The 22,216-nt window shown below is 47.7% G+C and overlaps 2 protein-coding genes across 3 annotated transcripts in view; one reads left to right on the plus strand and one right to left on the minus strand.

The window, feature by feature from the left end:
• Nucleotides 1-7,215, minus strand: part of ADAM10 (ADAM metallopeptidase domain 10) — a 48,248-nt gene extending 41,033 nt beyond the window's left edge. The window contains exon 1 of the mRNA XM_042471379.1: nt 6,829-7,215. Within this exon, the coding sequence (XP_042327313.1) occupies nt 6,829-6,883 (55 nt within the window). The 5' untranslated portion in view covers nt 6,884-7,215. The remainder of the gene's footprint in view (nt 1-6,828) is intronic.
• A 1,517-nt stretch (nt 7,216-8,732) lies between these two features.
• MINDY2 (MINDY lysine 48 deubiquitinase 2) overlaps nt 8,733-22,216 on the plus strand; it is a 689,230-nt gene continuing 675,746 nt past the window's right edge. Inside the window, exons 1-2 of one of the 2 annotated variants that reach the window (XM_042471397.1) lie at nt 8,733-9,501; nt 12,481-12,538. In XM_042471397.1, coding sequence (XP_042327331.1) covers nt 8,977-9,501; nt 12,481-12,538 — 583 coding nt within the window. In that variant the 5' untranslated portion in view covers nt 8,733-8,976. The remainder of the gene's footprint in view (nt 9,502-12,480; nt 12,539-22,216) is intronic. The other variant, XM_042471396.1, reaches the window with a different exon arrangement.

The following is a 22,216-nucleotide window of genomic DNA, read 5'->3' on the forward strand; positions in this document are numbered from 1 at the left end:
TAACTTCTCTTCTGCACCTTCTGGATCCAGCACAAAATTCTTCTCCAAATCTTGATTCATATGACTTTCAAATGAATGGCCTGATCTAGGAAACAAATGTGGACAGCTGAGAGTATGGAATGAGTATCTGGGTGTAAGTAAAACCCTCCTCTAGCTCCATAGCCACAGGCTGGGGACTGCACAGGGTGGTAGTAGGAGAGTTACATTGCTAGTAGAAGTTTTCAGAGGTGTGCCAGCAAGGCAACCAAAGACCTATGACACCTAGCTCTTCTATCAGTACAATTGCTATCTTTCTGTTGGTTTTACACAGTCATCATATTATAGGTATGGAGGTTCTTATCAATGTTAATTGAATCTGGCAATCACTTTTATCTCTTCACCCCACAGCCGAAATCCATTGAAAATACGCAAGATGAAGCATAAGGCCTAAGATACAAGGAACATACCAGATTCAAGAAATGCAATTCAGCATCAGATTACACTGCCAGTTCCTTAATGTCTGACCTATAAGAAACCTGTTCCTCCATTCCCAGTGTACTCTGAGAATCTATTCATCCAGAAGGTTAAAAAAAGGAAAGAATATGAGAATACACTTCCTTCTTTCTACCCTAAAGACACAACTATATCTACCTAGACTGACTCAAAGTAATCAGACGTTCGGTTAGCTATCACTTGGAAACGCATTTATTGAATTTGTCAGTGCAAACACAGATTATCATGACTCAGAAGAGGGAATAAGATAACCTATCAGCAACAGGAATGCTCAGCTGTTTACAGTAAAGTAAATGTGAGAAAACACTTTCAGTTTAGGGAGCAAGCTCAGTTTCTGAGAAGCTGGAGGTGAACTGTAGCTCTGTGAGACATTTAGGCGGGTTACAAACCCGCCATTAGAGACGTCCCGAGGACGTCCCAGTTTGGAAAAGGGGCGTCTCTTCTAGACGCCCCTTGCCCTATCACGGACTCAGTCTGTACAAAATGGCGGCGCCCTGTTCATATGGGCGCCGCCATTTTGATGTAATGGATGCTCTGCGTCCGCACGTGGCGCACTGGAAGTGACGCCGTGAGTGCGTCCTTTGGCACTTGCGGCGCCTCTTCCGGGGCCTGAGAAGGAGCGCGATTTCCGCGCTCCTTCTCTGCAGCGTCCGGGAGCCGCGCCGTTTAAAGGCTGCAGCTCCCAGATGCTGCAAGCGGCGGCGGAGCCAGACCGCCACTTTTCAGTGGTCTATAACCCGCCTTAGTCTTCTCTGTCTGAGAGCTCTGGAGCCACAATAAACTACAATTCCCAGGATTCCCTAACACTGAGCCAGGACAGGTGTCGCAAAAAGAAGTAAACCACCACACTAGGCCATAAATACTGTACTACTATTTATTTTAGTAATAGTAAACTTTGGGCAAGCCACACTTAAAAATACAACATAGTGCAGTATAGTGGTTTGAGTGCTGGACTAGGACTCTGAGAAATAGGATTCGAATCCCACCATGGAAATCCACTGGATGAGCCTGAGAAATCACAATCAGGCTGCACCTCCACTGCAGAAATAATCCAGTTTGACACCACTTAAACTGCCATGGTTCAATGCTATGGAATTCTGGGATTTATAGTTTGTTGTTTTACTAGAACAGAGTGTTGAAATCTCCACTCCCAAATGGAAAACCACAGAGTGATTCTGGGCAAGTGACATTTTCTCAGCTTCAAAAGAAGGCAAGGGGAAACCTCTGTTGAACCAATCTTGCCAAGAAAACCCTATGACAGGGATGCCATGAGTTGGAGTCGCCTTGAAGGCACATAGCAACAATTAGCATTACGTGTCAGCACAGTTTGTGCAGCAGATTACATTATATTGGCTCTTTATACTCCCCAATCTCTCTCTCAGGGATGACCACCCAATTGAAATTTTCGCTCTTTCGGCAGAACCATTAAGGTGTACCAGAGGAAGAAACATTAAATTGTTATGGCATAACGTAACATTATTTTTCTATTTATATTCCTACAATAACACAGTATTACTACCATGCTACAGATGAGATTCTGAGGCCAGGAAACAACAGTCTGACAAAGGCCACCCAGCTCAGATACACACTAGAGCTGGAGGGGGGGGGGGGAAGAGAACCTATGGCCCTTCAAGTTCTGATGTATTACAATTCCCATCATGTCTCACCACCAGCCAAGCTGAAGGACGTTTTAGCCAGGTTCTTGAGAATTTGGTGGTATTTGGTTTTAGCCAGGTTCTTGAGAATTTGGCCTCACCTGGAAGACTGTGTCCAGTTCTGGGCACTACAATTCAAGAAGGTTGTTGAGAACCCAGAGCGTGTCCAAAGAAAGGCAACTAAAATAGTGAAGGGTCTGGAAACCATAAAGCCCTATGAGAAGAGACCTAGGGAGCTGCTTGGTATGTTTAGCCTGGAGAAGAGAAGGCTAAGAGGTGATATGATAGCCCTGTTTAAATATCTGAAGGAATGTCATGTTGAGGAGGGATCAAGCTTGTTTTCTGCTGCTCTAGAGACTAGAACGCAGAGCAATGAATGCAAGCTACAGCAAAAGAGATTCCACCTAAAATTTAGGAGGAACTTCCTGACAGTAAGCGATGTCTAGGATAGTGATGGAGTCTTCTTCTTTGGAGGTTTTAAACAGAGGCTGGGTGGCCATCTGTCAAGGATGCTATGATTAAGAGTTCCTGCATGGCAGGGGATTGGACTGGATGGCCCTTGTAGTCTCTTCCAATTTTGTGATTCTATGATCCTCTCCTTATGGTGATGCTACATGTAGAAAGTTATGATAGATTTGCCTTAGGGCAGTGGTGGCGAACCTATGACACACGTGCCAGAGATGGCACTCAGAGCCTTCTCTGTGGGCACGCATGCTGATGCCCCAGCACAGAGTTTGCCAGAGTTCACTACTAGAAAGCCAGAGGGACATGGCACTTTGCAATAAATAAGTGGGGTTTGGGTTGCAGTTGGGCACTTGGTCTGCAAAAGGTTCACCATCACTGCCTCAGGGTCACCATAAGGCAGAAATGACTCAAAGGCACACAGCAACAAATGCTTAAGACTTGTGTGGCTTACACAAGTATTCTTGTGCATCATTCAGTTGTGAGCTTAGCAGACTTGAGCATCTAAGGTTACCTGTGCACTACCTTCCTTCACCCTGTATCTTAAGAAGCATAAACTAACAGTATTATTCACAGATTTTAGGCTGGAGGGAGGACTGAGACTGCTTGGTGAGCTCATAGCAGAACTTAGATCTGAACTGGGGTTTCTTGACTGGTAGCCTTAGTCATTTCCTGTCGTCCAGATTTGTTTCAACAGTATACAGAGAAACAACTTACCAGGAATCTGGGTTTCTAGTGAAGCAAAAGAAGCTGGTTTCATTTTCCCTCCCTCAAACAGGGAGGAGGAGAGAAGAGAGCCCGAGTCAAAGATCATTTCAAATCACCTGAACAAAAATCTAAGGGATTGCCTGGCAGTGTGTTGTACATGAACATACTGTACTCATGATAAATCCAATGGTCCAACAATTGTAAGGAAGATCTGACTCATTCATTCAATTTAAGCAATTTATATTCATTCCCTGTCTTGTAAGTTTTGACATCTACATACTATGTGGATCCAATATTTTAGTCCACATTTAGAGGTATACTGGGGAGTGGTAAGACTGAAGAGAGGTTCAAACAGACATGCATCATTACCATCAAGGATTTTCTATTATAGGAGCAGCGGGTGAAGGTTCATTATATATTATTATCAGGAAAACTGAAACTGACACTACTGTACCATTCACTTTACCACTAAGTTCCATAGTAAAGGCCATACTTTTTCAAGAATAGCTTCAGGAGAAGACAGCTTCTAAATGTGTGCTAGAAGTTCACAGTTTATCCTCGGCAGATTTAAGGCAGCAAATTCTCAAACACTTAAAGTAAATGCACTGAATACAACTGAAGATTTGTAGATGGGGGAAAAAGAAAACTTTAACTGTGGCAATGTTTCAATACAGTGCAATGAAAATGGGCAATTCCATATTGATCTTGTTTAAAATACTACGTAATTTTGTGAGTTTGCAGCTCGATGATGGGCATATTTACTCCCATGGCGTTGAACTGGATCACTCACAAGTTGCACACCTTCCCTACTTATAGGCCCCATACAGACAGGCCAAAATAAAGCTGCTTCGGGACACTTTGGAGGTATGCTGTTTAAATGTTGCATGCATCCTAAGAATCCAGAAGCCACACGAAAGCCACGATCTAGTCCTAAGGACTGAAGTGTGGCTTTGGCACAGCTTCCAGACTCTTAGGACACATACAACATTTAAACAACATACTTCCAAAGTATCCCAAAGCAGCTTTATTTTGGCAGTCTGTATGGGGCCATAGTATTACAAAATGAGTAGTTGTTTAACTCACAAAAGTTTCTTCACGAAAGCTGTAAAATTCTGTATGCAGAGATCTTGGAGCACCTTTGAGACTAATGTCCAAAACACACTGCAGAAATAATCCAGTTCGAGAGCACTTTAACTGCTCTGGCTCAATGCTAGGGGATTCTGGGAACTGGATATTCACAAGACATTTAGTTTCTCTGTCCAAGAGCTCTGGGGCCACAATAAACTACAGTTCCCAGGATTCCCTAGCACCGAGGCAGGGCAGTTAAAGCGCTCTCAAACTGGATTATTTCTGCAGTGTGTTGTGGACCTATCTGAAAGAAAGAAGTTGGCAGCATGAGCTTTTCTAGACTTCAGTCTACTTCCTCATTATGCATAACTGTAAAACTCTGACATATTACACACTGAAATAGGAACTTTCCAGGCATCAGTTATCTTAAATGAAACCAGCTTATACTGCATTGTTTATCAGCACAGGGACTGACCAATCTCCAGCCCCATGGGATTCAATGAAGTTTTCCTTCTGCCTTTTCTTTTTAGAATGCAAATATTTTGTACTAGAACATTTATGACCACCAAAGTTAAACACTGGTTTAAAGGCCCGACAATCCTCTAGCAACACAAAATGTGTGCAGTTACAAACTAGCTCGAACTGTGCTTATCAGCTGCCTTCCCCCCCTCCCAAGGCACACGCCCTTCTGTACTTCCAGATAACAGATTCATGTCGGAAACTCTATTACATCACCTCAAAGTTTGCAAGACCCAGGCTGCACCTTCCTGCCTTTTGTTAAATACGAATACAAACGACAGGGAACTTGGTTAGTTATGGCACCCAACGCTCAGCAACACTGATTTATTGTGATTCAGGTTTGCATGGCTTGTTGCCCACCCACCGCATCAAGCTCTACTTCACACAAAGTTTTGACACAATCCCCCTACTAAAATCCATGTGGCCCCCTCACCAATGTTGTGTATTGACAACCCAGTCGTAATCCACAGCTTATTTACATCCTGTTGCATTTATATACATTCTCGGTAGCAACTTCGTGGGTACAAATACGAAAGTAAGCAAAATTAGCAAACTGTTTGTGATTCCTAGACTATCCAAAGCATAACAACCAGCAAAGCTCCTAGGAAGTGCCTTCTGAAGAATCTCAGCTGTCTCTTCCAGGAGAAGATGGCAAGGGTTACCACCTGCAGAAGGTTATACCTGTATATGTTGTCCATTTAATGCACAACTCCTTTTCAATACTTGCTGGGTTTCTGGGCTAAATATGCAACTTTGAAGGGTGCCCAGTCTCCTGAAAAGGCTTGAGTGGAAAACTGGAAAGAGAGCTTCATTCTGGCTTATACAAGTCATTCAACTGAAATGTTTAACTGTAGAAATAACCTGCTATGGCACCGCTTTAAGTCTTCCTGGCTCTTGGCTATGGAATTCTGGGAGTTGGAGTATGTTGTGGGGTCCAGAGAGGAGCATACTCCAACTCCCAGAATTCCATAGCCAAGGGCCAGACAAAGCGTTAAGGCCTATGGAGACTCCTGCTTCAGGCTTTGCAGAGTCCCTTCTTCCTCGGAACTGCTGCTGGCCCCCATCCAAGCCTCAACCAGGGCTGGCCCTGCTGACAGGACCAGGTGCCTTCGGGGCCTTTAGGACTGAAAGGGAGGGCCCTTAAAAAGGAAATGGGGCGGGCAAAGGGAAAAGGGCAGGAAGGAGACCTCTCCCCGGGTTTGGCAGCGAAAACAGAAAGGAAACGGGGAAAAGGGAGGGAGGGAAAGAAAGAAAGGGAGGAAGGGAAAGCAGGAAGAGTGGATGGAAAGCAAGGAAGGAGTAAAAGAGAGAGGAAGAGAAAGAAAGAAAGAAAGAAAGAAAGAAAGGGAGGGAATGAAGGATGGAAAGCAAGGAAGGAGTAAAAGAGAGAGGAAGAGAAAGAAAGAAAGAAAGAAAGAAAGGGAGGGAATGAAGGATGGAAAGCAAGGATGGACGGAAAGAAAAAAAGATGGGGATGAAAGAAAAAAGAAAAATAGAAAAGGAAGGAAGGAAAGAAAGAAAAAAGAGAGGGGGAATGAAGGAAGGAAGAAGGGGAGGGAGGAAAGGAAGAAAAAAGTCAGGGAGGGAGGGAGAGAGGGAGGGGGAAAGAAAGAAACAAAGACAAAGGGGAAGCAAGGAAGGTAAGAAAGAGAGGGAGGGAGGACGGTAAGAATGAAAGGAAGGAAGGAAAGAAAAAGGGAGAGAGAAGAAAAGAAAGAAGGCTAGAGAGTATGAAAGAAGGATGGAACGAGAGAGCAGGAAGGAAGGAAAGAAGCGAAGGAAGGGAGGGAGGAGGAAGGGCGGTAGGTAGCTCTGCAGGGAGGCCGGCGCCTTGTGGCTGGAAAGGCCCCCGGGATGAAGGGCCGAGAGGGGGCTCCCTTCTCCCTCGGTTCCCCCTCGGAGGCCTTGCGCCTCCCTTCCTCACCTCCGGCTCCGGCGGCCCAGGAGCAGAGCACCACCACGACCCTCAGCAGCACCATCTTCGCCCGGAGCGGGCCCCGCCGACGCCGCCACCTGCCTTCCTCCTCCTCCTCCTTCTCCTCCTCTTACCCGCGAAGCATCCGCCCAGGAGCCAGGGAAGGAGGAAGCCCGGAGGAGGAGGCAGCGGCGCCTCCCTCTTGCCTCCCTCCGTTCCTCCCCCTGCGGCGGCGGCGGCGGCGGCGGCGTCGCCTGCCTCCTCCTTCCTTCCTTCCTTCGCTTCGGCCTCGCCTCAAACGGCGGCGGCCACCAAAAGTACCTCCGAAGAACAAGACCCGCTCTCGGTCGCCTCACAAGAGCCCCCGCCGACCAATCAGGCCGCGCCCGGTGCGCCTGCGCACAACCCCCAAACTCCCCCTCCGCTTCAGACCTCTATCTCTCCCTCTCCCTCTTTCTTTCTCCAGCCAATCAGAAACGACGTCGGCGACGCCGCCAGCGAAATGGGCGGGGCCAAAGCACGGCCGACTCCGACGCGCTCACGGTCCCGCCCCCTCCCTGCCCTGATTCGCCCTCTCGCCTCTCCCTCGTGTTTTTACTCTCTCCGCCCACTTGCCGTCACGTGACGTCGGGGGAAAAAGGGAGGGAGGGAAGCGTTGTTGATGCGCTAGTAAGGCCCGGGCTCTGCGCATGCGCAATGGGCTCCTCTGGGAAGGGCGGGCGGCTCTCCGCTTCCTTCCTCCTTCCCTTAAAGGGAAAGTCGCCCGGGTCACGGCGGGGGCAATGGGCCTTAAGGAGGCCGGCGGAGTCGGAGGGCAGAAAATGGATATATCTCTGTGACGTGTATTTTAATTAGTGGCCTATTGGTTTTATGTGCTTTTTTAATTAGTGGTTTAGTTAATATGAAATGGTTTAATGTGAGTAAGATTTAGATAAGGTCATTAGGAATGGATAACTCATGTGATGTATTACATATTGTCTGTGGAATGCCATGTAAAGGATGCTTTTAAATAGCATTTTATGTCAATCATAATAAAACACATCAATAAAAACTAGTGGTCTGAGCTCTGAAGGGAAACCCAGCGCAGGTCCTTTGAGGAAAGGGGCTAAAATAAAATATCCTGTCCCACAATTGATTGTCTTCCTTTTTTCAATCTTTTTTCCTTGGTTTTTCTTCCCCAGGAAAGAAAAAAGGAGGAAAAAATGGGGGGAAAGAAAAGTAAATGGGAAAAAGAGGAAACTGAACGGCCGGATGCTTTGTTTTAGCAGACAGAGCAAAACTGGTTTCTTTACGTCTTGTAGAAGATAATGCAAACGCTATATAATGAAAACTAGCTGCTAGATGAATAGTTACACTTGGCAATAATATTGTTGGGTTGAATAATGCAATCACTGAATAGAAGCTTTGTAAGATTATTTTGCATTTTTATCTGCTTATTATAATATATATATATATATATATATATATGATATTTGATCAGATAGTGCATATTGATGTTTTAATTGTTTCCTGCTTTTTTAACTAATTCTAGTTCATATTGTTACCTATTGTGTATGTTTTTGTAGACAAAGTGCAGGAGGAGTCCTTCCTGAATCTTTGTTCGCGAAGCAAAGCCAGAGAGAGAGATTGTTTTTTGTAGACTTATGCTATTGGCAGCTTTTATATTTAGGGGGGGTTCCCACTCATTTTTCCTCAGGCCTTCTCATCATCATCATCATCATCATCATCATCATCATCATTATTATTATGCTTTCTTTATAAAGCACTGTAAATGTACGCAGAGCCCTGTATAAGTTTACAATGCTTTATAAAGAAAGCTTAATAATAAAAATAAAAGCCATACATAGATGCATCTCTGTTGTATTACAGGATAAGGGCCATCTATGGCAGGCTAAAGCGGGACCAAACCGTTTCTAATCGTTGTGTAGAGTTCACTTGCCTCGCTTCCCTGAGGCGCATGCGCGCTGCGTGCGTTCCGTCTACCTGGCCCCTCCCCTTTCTGGGCGTGGCCCGTGAAGGGCGTGGCCTCTTCGCCTGTCATGGCGGCCGAGGTCTTTCCGGCCCAGAAGCGGCTGCCGCGGCGAAGGAGAAAGCAGCGAAGACGCCGCGAAGGGGCCGCGTAGCCGGGCAGCGGGCCTCTCCTCTTCGCTGGGCGGCATGGAGGGCCTGGCGGAGGCCCCTCCGCTGCCCTCCTCGGCCTTCGAGGGGGGCTCCGTGGCGGCTGAGGTAGTAGCCCTTGGCTTCCCGCAGGAAGAGGACGGAGTCGCCCCGGAGGCAGAGAAGAGCGGAGGGACGGAGGAGGAGGAGGAGGAGGAGGAGGACTCCCTGGGCTCCTTCTCCAACCTCCTCCATTCCTCGGCCTCCTCCTCCTCCTCCGGAGGCAACGCAGGAGAAGGTGCAGGAGAACCCTGCGCCGTCGTCGTCGCAGGTGAGGAGGAGGAGGAGGCCCCGTCCCCCGCGCGCCCTCCTCCTGGTCCTTCTGCTGCCGGCTCTCCTTCTCCTCCTCCTCCGTCGCCCTCGCGGTGCTCCTCTTCGGCGGCGAAGGAGCGTTTCCCGGGGCAGTCTGTGTACCACCTGAAGTGGGTCCGGTGGAAGGAGGAGAACACGCCCGTCGTCACCCAGAACGAGAACGGGCCCTGCCCGCTCCTGGCCATCATGAACGTCCTCCTCCTCGCCTGGAAGGTAAGTGGAAGGAAGGAAGGAAGGAGGGAGAGAAGGGGGAGAGGAGAGGAGGTAGGGAGAGAGGGAGAGAAAGACAGAAGGAAGGAAGGAAGGAGCGAAAGGAGGAAAGAGAGAAGGAAGGAAAAGGAGAGAAGGAATAGAGGAGGGAGAGAAGGAAGCATGAGGAGACAAAGGAGGGAGGTGAGAAAGAACGAAGGAAGAGAAGGAAGGAGGGAGAGGGAGTGGAGAGGAATGAAGGAGGAACAAAAGGGTGACAGGAGAGAAAAGAAGGAAGGAGAGAAGGTGGGAGGGAAAGAAGACAGAAAGAAAGAAGGAAAAAGGGAAAGAAAGAATGAAGGAGGAAGAGAAGGAAGAATGAGAGAAGGATGGGATGAAGGAGGAAGAGAAAGAAGGAACGAGGGATGGAAAGGAAGACAGAAGGAAGGAGCGAAAGGAGGAAAGAGACGAGGAAGGAAAAGAAGACAGAAGGAGAGAAGGAAGGAAAAGGAGGGAAAGAATGGAAGAAGGAGAGAAGGAAGGATGAGAGAAGAGAAGGGAGGAAGGAGAGAAACAAGAAGGAGAGGAGGAGGAGATGATGGAAGGGGGGATGATGGGGAAGCAGCAGACTGGGCTGAGGAAGGGCCTGGGGATGATGGTGGTGGAGGTGGCCTTTGCCCATTCCTGCCCCTCCTTCCCTCCCCTTTTAGCCTGGGTTCTAGCCCCAAGTGGATCAGCGCCTCAGAAATCATCCACTTGAGATCAGGGAACTGTGAGGCCTTTGGCCTTTTCTCTCAGGGAGCTCTGGTGCCACAATAAACGACAGTTCCCAGGATTCCATAGGACAAAGTCATGGCAGTTACAACAGTCTCAAACTAGATTATGTCTGTTTTGGACCTAATTTGAACTGTGGACCAGATGTGTAAGAGCTCTTCATTCTCTTGGGCAGGGCTGGGGATAGTGTAGTTGTCCTTTCTGATGTTGTAGGACTGCAGTTCCCAGCAGGCACAGGCGGCGGTGAGGGATGCTGGGAGTTGCAGCGGTTGGGAGAGTCACACGTTTCCCACCCCAAATGCCCTGCTTCAAGGGGATTGGACAATCCTGACCCTCTTGGTGGCTTGTGTTTGAGTTTGTGAGTAAGTGCATAACCCTTCCAGGGAGATTTCTCCCTTGTTTGTTGTCATATGCGATGAATGGAGAATGTCATTGCTTCTGTGCTTTCATAGGAAGTGAATTGTTGAAAGGCTGGTTTCCTGCGCTATATCAACTTACAAAACAGCGTAACTGTTAGATGCTGGCTTTGCGCTGCTTCACACATTCCACTCTTGTTGGTGTCTTCCTAAAACACATTAAATAGGCATCTACTTTGTGACATCCATGGGTCCAAAACACACTGCAGAAATAGCCCAGTTTGAGACCACTTGAACTGCCCTGGCTCAGGGGCAGGGAATCATGGGAATTATAGTTTATTGTGGCCCCAGAGAGCTCTCTGACAGAGAAGACTGAATGTCTCACATAACTTCACTTCCCAGAATTGCCTAGCACTGAGCCAGGGCAGTTAAAGTGGTGTCAAACTGGGTTATTTCTGCAGTGTGTTTTGCATCAGAGATGAGGGTGGGAATGATTCAGTTCTCTGGACATTTATAAACTGTATTTCCCATCAATCCTAGTCAGCAGAGCTAATGGTGAAAGATGGTGGGAGGTGCAGTCCAACAACATTTGGAACATAGGTACAGATAGACCTATGTCAGTACTGCAGAATGGTAGCAGCTCCCTCTCAAGACAGCAGACTCAGGGTTGTCCTGTCTAGTTGGTGAAATGGCCTTTTTACGGACTATTCCCATTTGCAAGGAAACTCAAGGAGGATTGTGTTTAGAGGGAAGCAGGGGACTGCTGCAAAACCACAGTTGCTGAGGAAAGGCACAAAATGTGCTCTGTCCAATCCTGGAAGTTCACCTTCTTTGCAAAACCAACTTCATTCTGGAAATGCACGCAGCGTTTGCAAAAACAGAAATGATGGGGCTGTCTCTATAAAAGAACATGTGCTTCCCATACTCCCTTTACAATTGGACACTGTTATCAACATGTCATGACAGTTCCCATGTGTTTTTTCCCCAACTTGAGCATCTCTTTTCAGCCTTAATATGGCCTAAGATACTCACTTTGCTCTTTTTGGGTCTCAGCTGCCTTCTTTCAATCTTCTCGCCTCGGACTCCTGCTGTTCAGCGGCTTAAAACGGTTTATCTGGAGATGTTGCTGGCCCTCCTTTGGGACTTAATTTCACTGGGGCCCAAGGACACCTTTCTGCAGAGTTTGAAAGACAAACACAGTCCTTAGACACTCCATCTGCCATTAAATAGTACTTGGACAGCCACTTCACTGCATGCTCAGTCTGGACACGGACCTCATATCGATTACTAAGAGTTGTACTTAGGTGCTGCTTGCCCAACAGAAGACCACATAGTGCTTCTTAGCAAACAGATGCATTCTATAGAGATCTCACACATGTGATGCTTCTAGGTACCCCTGCACATGCCCCTGAGAAGAACATAGAAACAGTCCGGAGACTAGCTTTGCAAGCAGCTTCGATATCAAATACAGTTATCAGCCCTCATGCCACTGTTCTGTGAGATACGGTACAGAGTCAAGTTAGCCGTAACAATAAAGAACACAAAGCTCTTAACACAGGAAAAGACAGCTCTTCTGCCATCAGATGTTTCCTTGACGGAAGATTAGGAAGTAGCCAAAGAACAAGGGCCCCTCTTTTGGAAAGAATAATATAACCACCTTGTACTTGTTGGGAATGTTTTAACACAGATGCCAAGAACTATCATCCTTGATGTTCAGGGCAAGTTGGTTTCTATATGTAACGCACAGCTTGTATTGTAAATTTGGAGATGTGCAAGCCTCGCAAGCTGTTCTTGTCTGAAATGCCTAAATACTGTAAATAATTTTTAAAATCTCATGGCATAATGTTTTTCTCTCTCTGTCTCTCTCTTCCAGGTGAAATTGCCACCAATGATGGAAATCATAACTGCTGAGCAGTTGATGGAATACTTAGGTTAGTACTAATGACATTTAATGTAGACGATTAGTATTGATAGAAACAGTTTATCACAAGGGCATTGTGCCATATGAGACTTGGATGAAAAGAGCTCAGCCTTTGAAGGTGAAAACTTCAAAGAATGGCCTGTTACAGACAGCCAAAATAAAGCTGCTTCGAGTCACAGTGGAGGTATAGTGTTTCAATGATGCATGCATCCTAAGAGTCCAGAAGTCGCACCAAAGCCACGCCTCCCCCTAAAACTGTTGGAGATGCACAAGCGCACTTCTGGAGAGTTTTTTGGTGTGGCCACCTGTGCTTCTGAAGCCTGGGGAGAAAAGGTGGGCCCTCACTGGTGGCGGGCACACTGCTGGAGGTGGTGCACCTGAGGAAAGGAAGGAATCATGGTCTCTATGGTGGAAGTCACCAAACTGGCCGTCACACTGGGCTCCTGTGTCCCAGCCTATCTTGTTGCCATAAGAGAAGCCTTTGTGTCATGGAGGCAACCTTTGGGGCTACCCCTATCCCACAACAGTCCTCCTGGGCTGTAGGTTGGTGCCTCCTGAACAGTCTTTGACCACGTCAGTCCATATTCTGGGCAAAATACTGGTCCACGTGGCTAAGAATTGGGTGTTGTGAAAAGAAACTGTTGAAGCGAAGCAAGAGAAAATGGCCAGTGATTCTGCAGGAGCAGGCTTGCAAACGTTTGTCCTGGCCTCTCGTGGACACACCATGGAGAGAAGGCCAGAGCTTGTGCTTTTTTATTTATTTGACCACTCTGCCCAGGGGAAGGGACCGGAAGGGAACGCGATGCGGATAAGCGTGGAATCAACTTGTTGGAGGCTTGCCTTCTCCGTCCCCCCTGCCCCAAAGGACTTTAGACAAGTTAAATGCAGGCATCTTTGCTTGTATGCCTTATCAAGTGTACTGTAGGTAGGTACTCCGCCCCTTGCCAATGCAGCTGCAAAGCACACCTTGGGCAGAGTGTGGAAGTTGCCCCCCTGGTTCCCCAGGGTGAGCATCGGGTGGCCCTGCAGGTCTTGCTGGATTGATGCTCCCATCAGCCCCATTCTTGGGAGATGGTGGAGGCGATATGGGGTGGCATTGTTGGATGCTCTAATCTAGCAACATCCTGGACCACTCATTGCCCGCTTCTCATGCGTGACCCCAATTGTCTCTGCCAGTGTGCCCCTTGGTGTACTCAACTCACTTGGTTATTAAATTTTGGGGGGGGGTGGGGCTGGTATTTTTTGGGAAAGACACATGGCTGTAAAGACTGGTAGATTTTTGGGTAACCAAGATTTTCTAGTAGATGAACAAAAACAAAACATGCTACATATATATTTATAGGCTTCCGACGACGGAGTTTGTGAATTTTACTGTTAACCGGGATGGGGGCGTTAAGAACTCCCAGGCTTTCCTCTCGAGAGGGACTTGGGCCTTCATCTTTGATAACTTTATATATCATCGATTTGTAGATGCTTCAGACAAAAATGTGTGTGTATTTCGTAAAGCCTGGACCTGTGCATTACAGACCACCTCACCCTGCCCTTCCCAGGGCAAATACTCAAAGTAAGTGTGATAATCTTGCTCTGGGGGAGCCGGGTGATGGAGGAGTCCTATAAAACTTGAGGGTTCAACTCTGGAGAAGGGAAGGGCTGCTCTCCTTTCTAAGAGGGTAGTACTTGGAGCAGTTCCTCAATCCTTTTCTAACCTTGCAGTTTCTGAAACCTTTTGTCGGAAGGTGCCTCAAAGTGGATCCTTAGCTGGTGATTCCCTGCAAAGCGTTCCGTGGTTTATACCTGCGGCGGTGGGTGTGTTTGTGTGTGTGAATGCGTTCCGTACTTGTTCCTTTTCGAGACTGAAAGACTTGCCTTAGCCTGAAATGCAAACTGTTCTGCCCAGGGTGTGTTACAAACATGATGGCTTCATTCAGAACTGAATTTAGCTTGTTACATGTTAAAATTAAATATGTAAGGAGTACTCTTGCACGTCTCCAAAGTATCTTGTTTCACATATGCATAGACCCTACTGACTTAGACAATAGTGCCATCGTTGTTATTTATTATTACTATTATTGTTACCCTAACAAAGAAGCTATCACTGACCTTTTATCCAGGCGCTTCTTTTCCTTTTTGCAAAAAGGAAAAAAAAACACTAAGGTGTTTGTTAACATTAAGTGTAAGTTTGTACCATTTCCAGTATCTTTTTCTTTTTTCTATGTCTAAAACTGGAAGATGCAGGACATGCACGCGCACCCGTCCTGTTCACTGTTTCAAGTCACACTGGTCGATGGTTTGCTAAGGAGAAAAGGAGGCTGGCTTGGCTCAGCTTCCTCTGGCTTCGGTCCGTTTCACAAGGGGGGAAATGCCTCTGTGTTTCGGGTGGTGGCTTTGTAAGGCTGTAGCAGCATGGCTGGGGTCCTCCCATGTGGGGCAGGCTACAACCTGAGCATTTCTCAGGACAGGAGGGACTTCTCTGTCTAAAAAGTTGTTAAGGAAGAAGCAGGCTTTGAGGCTGACAATCCAATACTCAACTGCCATAGCTCAGACCTTTTCCTTCCTTTTAATACATTGGCTGTGAAAGACCTGTAGTGCACCCCTTGGTAGCTTTGGATGGCAGGGGAGTGGTGGTGGTCCCTGCTTTTTCTCCAGCCACAGAGCCTCTTCTGTGAAAGGAAGGGAGTGGGGGGCTTTGGCCCAGATGAGAGACTCTGGCTTGGGAGGGCAGGAAGTAGTCTACCTTCCTTCCTCAGGGCTCCCATCCTGAGGGCCCACCAGCCATTCCTGCTGAGCAAGGAGCTCCTCTGAGCTTTGGAGGAGCTACAAGACAGACATGCTCTTGCGGCCATTTGTTTTCTGCTCATCCTAGCTCTTTCTTGTGACTGCTTTGAGAACAATCCCTGAAACCCAATGGGTAGCTTCTCTAGGAAGTCATCAAGGGGGACAAGAGATGCCAAGCCTTTCTTTGCTTGTCGAAGTTTCATAGTGCAGAATGCAGAGGAATAGAGCATCGGCAAGGGTCTCTCTTGCAGTTTTCTGTGGGTTTTTTTTGGGCTATTTTCGGTCTGTTTTTTGCCCTGATGGGGTAGCAGCCGGCACATACATCGCCACTTGAGCACTGCCAAATATTTTTATAATTTTATAAAGGAAAAGCACTTGCATAGTTAAAGTATTGTTTAAAAATAAAATCATGCTTGTGTTTTAGTTTTTAGCCTGAATCGCATCCTGTAGCTGTTAGAACTTACTTCCCTGGTGTCTTTCCCGCAATGGCTGTCTTGCCTTGGTTCTGCCTGCCTCCCATGGGTCAGAAGTCCAGCCTTGGGGCCATTCCTCTCTCCCCAATGGGGAACAACCCATAAGGGCCAGCCTTGCGTTCACACAGGCGGTATTTCAAGACCCCCCAGAGCCCGGTCGGTGCGAAGGGCCCTCCTGGGTCGCCTTCTTCTGCCCACTCCTTTCCAGATTTCAAACCCTAGGCTGGCCCCCAAGCTAGGCTTTACCAACAAGCAACTGCATGGATCGACACTGCGATCGGCAACTGGTTTTCTTTGTTAGATCTGTCAATGTAACTGCAGTGGTTTGAGCTTACAACTGTTCCATTCCCATTGTTTTCTGTCTAATTTTATATATGATGTATTTATAATTTAACAGTCCGGATAACTATCTCCTGTAAAAATATTGTTTCAACTTCAGTGTATCCAGCTTCCATGTATTTTGGCAGACTGTGAGGTGGAGGTCGCTGGCTGGGACCCTGCCCCAATAGGCATCTGCTGTTTCACAACCACATCATTATTTTATGTTTTAAAAAAGGTTAATACCCACAAAGGTTGGGGGAATCATGGAAACCATCTAAAGATTCCCAAATTTTGATCCTTCAGGGTGTTTGGACTCCCAACTACCAGAAGCCCCAGCCATCATGGCTGAGAGTCAGGAATTCTGGAGCTAAGTCTAAACCTTCGAAGGACCAAAGCTTGGGAAGCACTGCTCTAAATGCAGTGGGCCTACAATCCCCAGCATAGTGAGGGATCTGGAGTTGAAATCCATCAGTCCCGGATGCTTACAGGTATTTGGACCCGAATGTCAGGAACACAAGGCGCAACCTCTTTGATTAGATTTTAGTTCTACATGTGCATGAGGGGGGTGCACCACTTGCAACACACACATAGCCTGATGGGTCTGAGAAGTTTCACTGCAGGACCAAACCAGACTTTCCTGGAGTGTCCTTCTGTGGAAGGAAACTCTCAGGTAGAAGCAGAGTAGCCCAAATAGCCAGCCTGGAGTGGGCTGGGAGGGAGAATGAGGGTACAGTACGAGAGGGTTTCTTGGTTTAGAAAAAGGGCAGATAAATGGGAAACACGAGAGGCCTTTACAAAATCCATGAGTGAGGAAACCCAGTGGTGCTGAAGGCGGGCATCTCTCTTTGGTTAGGGCATTTGCTGATTATGATGTATGGAAATTTAGCAAAGCAAGCCTAGACACAACCCCTGTCTCCAGAGGCATAACAGCCTGCTAGCATTGGGCCCCACAAGCTTAACTTTACTGACCTTCAGGACTTGAACGGCATAGCTAGCCCTTTGTTTTACACAAAGAGTTCAGACGCCCAGCCCAATCCCACTCCCCAAGTGACCATCAGGTGGAACAACAGCAAACAGATATGAGGTTTATTCAAAGGATACATGGCCAGGATACAGATTCACTCCTCCGGTAACAACTTCTGCAAAAAAGGTTACATAATACCCAGAAATGCAACAACCAATCTTATTTTCTACACATTGTAAAGCCGGCAGGGAAGGAGCTGATGTACAGCTTCGTTATTGGTGTGTTTTGTGGCAAGTACCTAATTTTTAAAAGCGACATCACAGAACTAATGCTGGTTAAGTCAAGACTAGTGGTGCAAAACATCTCCTCTCTTTGTACAGCGTTAATGGTGTTTGTTCCAATGGTTCCAGAGCACCTAGAGTTACCGGGGAGGGCAGGGGGTGGGAATGCTCAATCCAAAAAGTACAATAAACTATCAAAAAACCAAAAAGCCTACCTATTTAAACTGCCTCCAAAAGAGAGGGGAAAGTAATTACGTTTAAGACAAGTTTTCTTAGCTAGCTAAGGCGTCTGTTCACAAGAGATTTCCCATAAGTTATCTTCAAGACAAGGAGCGAGCAGCTGCTCAGAACCTCCGTGGCGTCCGCTCTTAACACGGCTTGAAACCCGAACCGCTTCCCCCCCCCGCTGCACAGAATCCCCGCAATCTGTACAACTCGGTTAATGGGTGAAGAAACTGCTGCAGGGAAAGAGGAAAGACAGTTAGGCTTCTGGCCGATGGAGCGCTCAACTTCCAGAGAGCCAAAGAAGATAAAACATTGGCCAACGACCATACTTCAGGTTTAATAGGCTGCCCACAGAGGTGGTTATGACTGAGGGGTCCCCAGAGGTTGCCAGGAAAGTAGAGAATGTCCCACACTATCTGAATACACTGGTCCCCCACATTCGCTGGGGTTAGGGGCAAAGGACCCCCCAATGTGGAAAAACTGCAAATAAAAAAGCACTATTCTTTATTACTACTAAGAGATCCCTCTCAGGAATTTCCAGGTCCTCCACAGCAACTCTGTGGTCAACATCTCTATCAGAAGTTGATCACAGAACATGCTAAGGACCTACAAATGCCTAGAGAAGTGTTTTTCTCTCAGACATTCTAGATTCTCCAGCACAACTCTATGGTCAGCCTCTGCCAGAGTTGTGCTGGAGGACCTAGAGATTGCAAGAGAGAACATAATAATCAAATCTGCAAAAGTCAAAGCCGCAAAGGGTGAGGGACGAAAAAAGAGGTTTGTATTTGTTGTTTTTAAATTGGACAGCCAAAGTCTTAGACGCTCCCTTTCCCTCAGGGAAAGGTGGGGCTGGCTTCCCCATCATCACCACCAGAAAGAAATGTCCGATCCAAGGCCTTTGCCAATTTTCTCTTACGGTCAAACGGCATCTGCAGAGACCTCTGGGGACCTGCTATAGGAATCAATACAAGGCACCTGGCTTTCCAAGCAACAGTTGGCCATTTCAAGCTTGGAAGCCCTCACAAGGCTCAGAAATCCTAAGAATCAGCTGTGGGACAATGGGAGCATCATCATCTTTGAATTTGACAGTCTGACTCAATTCAGTTCTGGACACAAAGAATGGCACCCAGTGCGGGAGTGGGCAGTAGGCAGGGAGAGGGAAACATGCCATGGATAACCTTGAGTGGGAGAACATCATGCCACCCCCCCCGTGCGCCTGTGTCGTGATAGCTGCTCCCTGCGAACTGGGCCCATGCCACTCTTTCCTGTCCACCATCACGCGGTGCCGCTCAACACAATGGCGATCATATAATGCTAGGAAGAAAGGGAGGGAGGAAGGGAGGTTAGCCTGGATTTTAGCAGTTAAGACACCACCTCTGGGAGACTGTTCGCGCTCTGACGTGCCAAGGAAGCCTGGTAGATTCCCATGAAAAAAAATCTGAACTAGACATAGGAAAGCACCACCGCTTATCAACATCATTGCTCTATGTAACGCACCTTCGTTCTGCACTCATAAGGCTCACGGTCAGATAAACCCAGGCCTGCCCCAGAACGTGAAGTCAGGCCCCTCAGCCTGACAGTGACCTTTACTCTGCAGCAAAATGGCCCCATCGCTCTTCTTGTGGCTGTCCCTGAAGGTGCTCCCTTGTTCTGTTCACCATTCCCCCAAAAGGGTGAGTTATCCTTCCGGAGACATCCAGGAGTGGACGTTTGCCTTTTAAATGGACTACAGGCTCCCCTGTATCTTGCTGTTTTAAAGTTTCATTTTTCAAAACCAGAAATGCGCTCTGCTGGGATTCCCACTGCGGGGTAGAGAAAGGGTGTCCCAGCTTACCTGCCCGCCACTGCCATGCTCCATCACACCACGCTCCTATCCCTGCTTCCGTAGCCAGATGTCTGCTGCGGCTTCCAGTGGGACCCCCCCTTACGGCGTGCCCAAAGACCTCTCTGCTGGACTTTCTGGCCTGTCTCGGGGGAGTGACAAGAGCCAAGGCAGCACAGTCAGCCATCACAGCCAGCACAAGGAAAACCTTTATTTTGCTCACAGTCCTTGATAGGAGTGGCTTTAAAACCTCATGCTGCTAGTTACTCCTCAAAGGTCAAACAAAATCCATTCCTCTCATCAAGCCCCGCTAGCCAATCGCCAACAATTTCTCCATCAGCCAAATTTAAGGCACATTGAGAGTATGGCCAATCCAGAATGGCTCGCAAGGAATAGTGCACTCTCAACATTATAACTCACAAGCAGAGGATCCTCCTGGGAGGATTCAAGACATCACCACCTCAAAGCCCTGCCATAGTTCTACTCTGCACTACCCCCCCCCCCCCCAAAAGCACAACTTCAGTCAAGGACATCTGCACTACCCCCCCCCCCCCCCAAAAGCACAACTTCAGTCAAGCTGGTTCTCACTAACAATTAAGAAAAGGATGTTTTGCCTCCCTTGAGTATATAGAACATAAAAGCCAAGCTAGGAATTATTTTGCCCACTTGATTTAGACATTCACTGACAAGTGGGTTGCTCTTTGGAACCAAAATCAGACTTTGAGAACATTGGGGCCAGAAACTGCCTAACAGAACCCCCCACCCCATAGAGTTGCACACAAAAACACCATGAACATGGTGGCCTCCTATAAAGGCAGAAGAGCAGCCTTGCCCCTCAAGCACAACATGCTGGCAGGCAAGCAATGGAGCTGCAGGACAGAGAGCTCAAACTCAAGAGATTCACCTGCCATCAAGCTTGTCAGGGTTGATGCCTCCTCCGCCCTTCCAGGACTCTGTCGGGAGGGATTGGGCCCAGGGTCTCGTGGGTGTCGGCCATGGGGTATGTCAGGCCTGTCCCTGAATGATCATGTCCTCCTCTCCGTCACGGTCCCCTCTCACTTTCGCCTGTCGCTGTCTCGGAGCTCATTTCTGGGCGGGGAGGCCCCTTCTGGAGTCAGCAAAGTTCTTGGGGTATCTCTCGAACCAGGCTCTCACGCCTGGTGGTTGGCCGACCCTTCTTCCCATCACCTTGGTTGACAAACTTTCACGTCTGTTCAGAATAGGAAATGGGCTCAACGTACAGATTGCTCCTTGGAGTACAGCACCAGATGCTCTCATATCCCTGGGCACGTCTCCATTTAAACATAACCCAGCCTTAGGCAGGAAACACTGTTAAAGGCTTGCAGCCTGCAAAGGAACTGCACTGAGGAGCAAAGAAAGAGACTCTAGGCCTGGGTGGATACGCCTTGTGCAAACTAATGGCTCAGGAAGCAGCTTCTGGAGGGCATGTTTTCAGTATCAGAATGGAGCTCATGGTTCTCTCAGAATTGTGTCACTTCCAGTGTGTCCCTTCCCACCTCCTTCTTAAGTAAACTAATGGAAAATGGGGAAGATTCTCTCTGTTAGATGCCTTATGCATTGTGGTGCAGCAGAGGGATACGCCACTTACTACAAAGGTAAGGAAGAATGGGCAATGCAGAGCTTGGGAAAATGGGGTTGTGCTGGCTGGAATGGGGGGGTTTCTGGAGTTGTAGTCTAAAAGTATAACTTTCCCCAGCTCTAACTACGTGTGTAGCTCCCAAGATCCAGTTCCCCCCATACTTGAGGCTTGTCACATTCTCCTGTCCTTTGCATAACATGGGGCCCGTGTGAAGTCTATCCAAAAGGGAGGTTCCTATGAGCCCACTTCCCTTGAGAGCCATGACAACATCACAAGCACCTCGGGTGCCATCACCCTTTCCCTTTCCATACACACAACCGGTCAAAGAGAGATGACTGCACAGAAGACCCTCTGGGTATCGCCCTCTCTCATGGTGTGGTCAAAGTCACTGAACCGGTTCTGTTGCCGACTGTATTCCGACCCATGGCTGAAACGTGCCCAGTGTCCAAGGAAATCTTTGCTTTCATTCCAGTAGGATTCACTCTCCTGGGAGGGGAAAGAGATGGGTTAGTCCCTGCCATTTCCGCCCCCTGAAACTGGGACTCCCTGCCTAAGACACAGAGGAACCTCTCACATACGTCTTCCCAACAATGAACACATAGTGAGGTGGTCATTTTCAGGAAATCCTAGTATCATTACACATTACCAACCAAGCCTAACAGCCAAGGCTGGCTCAGGGAAGGTGGACAGAGTCTGAGAGAAGGAAAGGAAACCTGTACCTAGATCCACCATCACGAGGCCGCTTCAAGGAATTCCTTTTTTCTGCTCGTAGCGAAGCTGCTGCTGCTGCCGCCGCAGCCTCTTCTCTTTCGCGAGCGATCCGCTCTGCTTCCTCGACGTTCCTAACCCAGGGAGAGAGCAGAAGAGCCTCCTTCAGAAGCAAAGTACAAAGCATTTGGGGTGGGAGTGGGGAGACATCAGGCTTGCTAAACTTGCATCATGTGTTCTCATAATGACAAGAAATGGCTATGAACAACTGTACTTATCAAGAAAGTTATAACACCATGGACCCAACATGCAGGCATGCTCCGCTTGTGGTTCTCAAGCCTTTAGCCCCCAGACATTTGGACTCAATTCCCAGAAGTCCCAACCAGCACAAGATGTCTGGAACAAACTGTTCTACCTTAAAAATGTCCCTGCCTTACAGGAAAAGTAATCTGATGGCTCTTAAAAAGATAAGAATTACAATCTGGGGAGAAGAGACACTGATACCCACAGCAACCTGGG

Source organism: Sceloporus undulatus, chromosome 6 (genome assembly GCF_019175285.1).
Source record: "Sceloporus undulatus isolate JIND9_A2432 ecotype Alabama chromosome 6, SceUnd_v1.1, whole genome shotgun sequence".
Lineage (NCBI taxonomy): Eukaryota > Metazoa > Chordata > Lepidosauria > Squamata > Phrynosomatidae > Sceloporus > Sceloporus undulatus.